At 34.6% G+C, this 1,904-nt stretch overlaps 1 protein-coding gene across 1 annotated transcript in view; it reads right to left on the bottom strand.

The window, feature by feature from the left end:
• Positions 1–877: 877 nt before the first annotated feature.
• Positions 878–1,904, bottom strand: part of gemin4 (gem nuclear organelle associated protein 4) — a 16,034-nt gene continuing 15,007 nt past the window's right edge. Inside the window, exon 6 of the mRNA XM_015389891.1 lies at positions 878–1,504. Coding sequence (XP_015245377.1) covers positions 1,283–1,504 — 222 coding nt within the window. The 3' untranslated portion in view covers positions 878–1,282. The remainder of the gene's footprint in view (positions 1,505–1,904) is intronic.

The raw sequence follows: 1,904 nt of genomic DNA, 5'->3' as shown, positions 1-1,904 counted from the left end.
TTTTTACTAAATTAAACCAGGTGGAAGTAAAACTTTTCCATTTCAGTAGTTCTGGATAGACGTATATATATCTTAAATACGACATTTTTGTTTTCTTCTCTACAATCTTGGTCTAATTCCTGCTCTAAGTGAGTCGATCTGTTAGCTAAAGGCAGGTTTAAGAGTCTCTATACTCCAGTTAGAGATTAATTACTAGATTAGTTTGTTTATATATATATATATATATATAATATATATTATATATAATATATATTATATAGCTTTTGTTCTGAAACGGGAAGAAACAGGTTGTGGTATGATGACTTCATTCTTGTCATACTTCAACTTTTTTCTAATTTTATGACTTTATTCTCGTGAAAAACTTTATCATTATATTACAACTTTATGATGTTGCAATAATCTCAAAATGTTCAGACTTTATTCTTGTAATAAAAAAAATAAAAAAAATGAATCTCTAGCTTGGGTCAAACTAAACTTATAAGTTTAAGTTTGATCCGGTTTAATTCTGTAAAAAATCTTCTTTAAGGAACCTTTGACTGATAATTGATTAATCAAAAAAATAATCGACAGATGAATCGATTAGCAAAAACAACAGTTAGTTTGAGCCTAACTGCTTAAACAGTGTAAAAATGTTTGTGATGTAAATGTTAAAGTTTAATAAATGCTATTTTTCTATTAAAGTTTGGTTGATTACATTTATAATTATTGCTTTTTACAGAGCTGCAGTGATTCAGGTTGAATAAATACTTTTATACAGTATTTATTTAAGCTGGGAATAAAAAAAACAAACATTATATAAGAACAAGTTATTTTATAAACATCTTTTTGGTTTTTTAATAAAGAATTTTAAATTTCATGAAAATCCCATTTAATAAATCTTGATGCCAATTAAGGCCTTATTTTAAAGATAATTTAAAGTGTGTGTATCCTCCATGCACCTTTTTATTCCTTTGGCTATTTGAGTTGATGTAACGAGAACATTTCTCCACTGAGATCAATAAAGTCGATCAGTCGACTGGAAGTGAATCGGAGGATTTACTCCTAATGATCTTATTTTAAAGGTAGAAATCCTCCTATGGGCAGATTTTCTTAGATTGAGGTTAAATGCAGTTATTTTAAGAATTATAGACACATTTCTAGATATTTTTAGGACTTAACTAAGTTCATTGTGAACAATTCATCTCAACACGAACACTTTAATTGGAAAATAACATTTATTTGACTTTAACGAGCCGAGCAAAGAGAGGAATCTGCATGTTTGATAGTTCTGTAGGGTCCGTCTTCATGCTGCAGACGACACCAGCTGAGCAATCTTCTGCTGCAGCACGTCCTTCATGCTGCGGTCGCTCAGGTTGGCTGTGATGGTGGAGAAGAAGTGGCGCGTGTCGTCGCTCTCAACGTGGCTGCAGCTGTCCGGGAAGGCGGCCATGATGGCCTCGTAGTTACTGAGGATCTCCAAGCTGCACAGGAACAGAGGCTCCGACTGGCCTCCTGGCATCATCACCTGCAGCCAACAAACGTCACAGTCTTTATTAGAAGGCGGAGCTTTGAATGCTACGTTTAGATCCGCTCGCTAACATAAAAATCAGGATATCCTTTCATCATGCAGTAGTTCTGGTGTGTTTCTACGTAGGGGGAGGTTCAGGAACGAAGCGATATGAGCTGCGACGAATAGAGAGAAGGGATTTGAAAAATCTGAAAATCTTCTGTCAAAGTCTAGTCACCCAATCAGAGGCAGAGAAGTAGGGAGAAGGAAAGGAATAAAGCCAGAAAATCAAGGATAAAGTTAGGAATGCTGTTAAACATTCTCAGACATCCAGGTCAGAGTCATTCTGACAAGGTTAAAATCAATCAACTGGACTTTGTTTCCAAGTTTGAAGACGTTTCTCTTCCATCCAGGAAGC

Source organism: Cyprinodon variegatus, unplaced genomic scaffold (assembly GCF_000732505.1).
Source record: "Cyprinodon variegatus isolate N-32 unplaced genomic scaffold, C_variegatus-1.0 Scaffold479, whole genome shotgun sequence".
Taxonomy (NCBI): domain Eukaryota; kingdom Metazoa; phylum Chordata; class Actinopteri; order Cyprinodontiformes; family Cyprinodontidae; genus Cyprinodon; species Cyprinodon variegatus.
The sequence above is the reverse complement of the archived record's forward strand: the minus strand, read 5'-3'. Positions and strand labels throughout refer to the sequence as shown.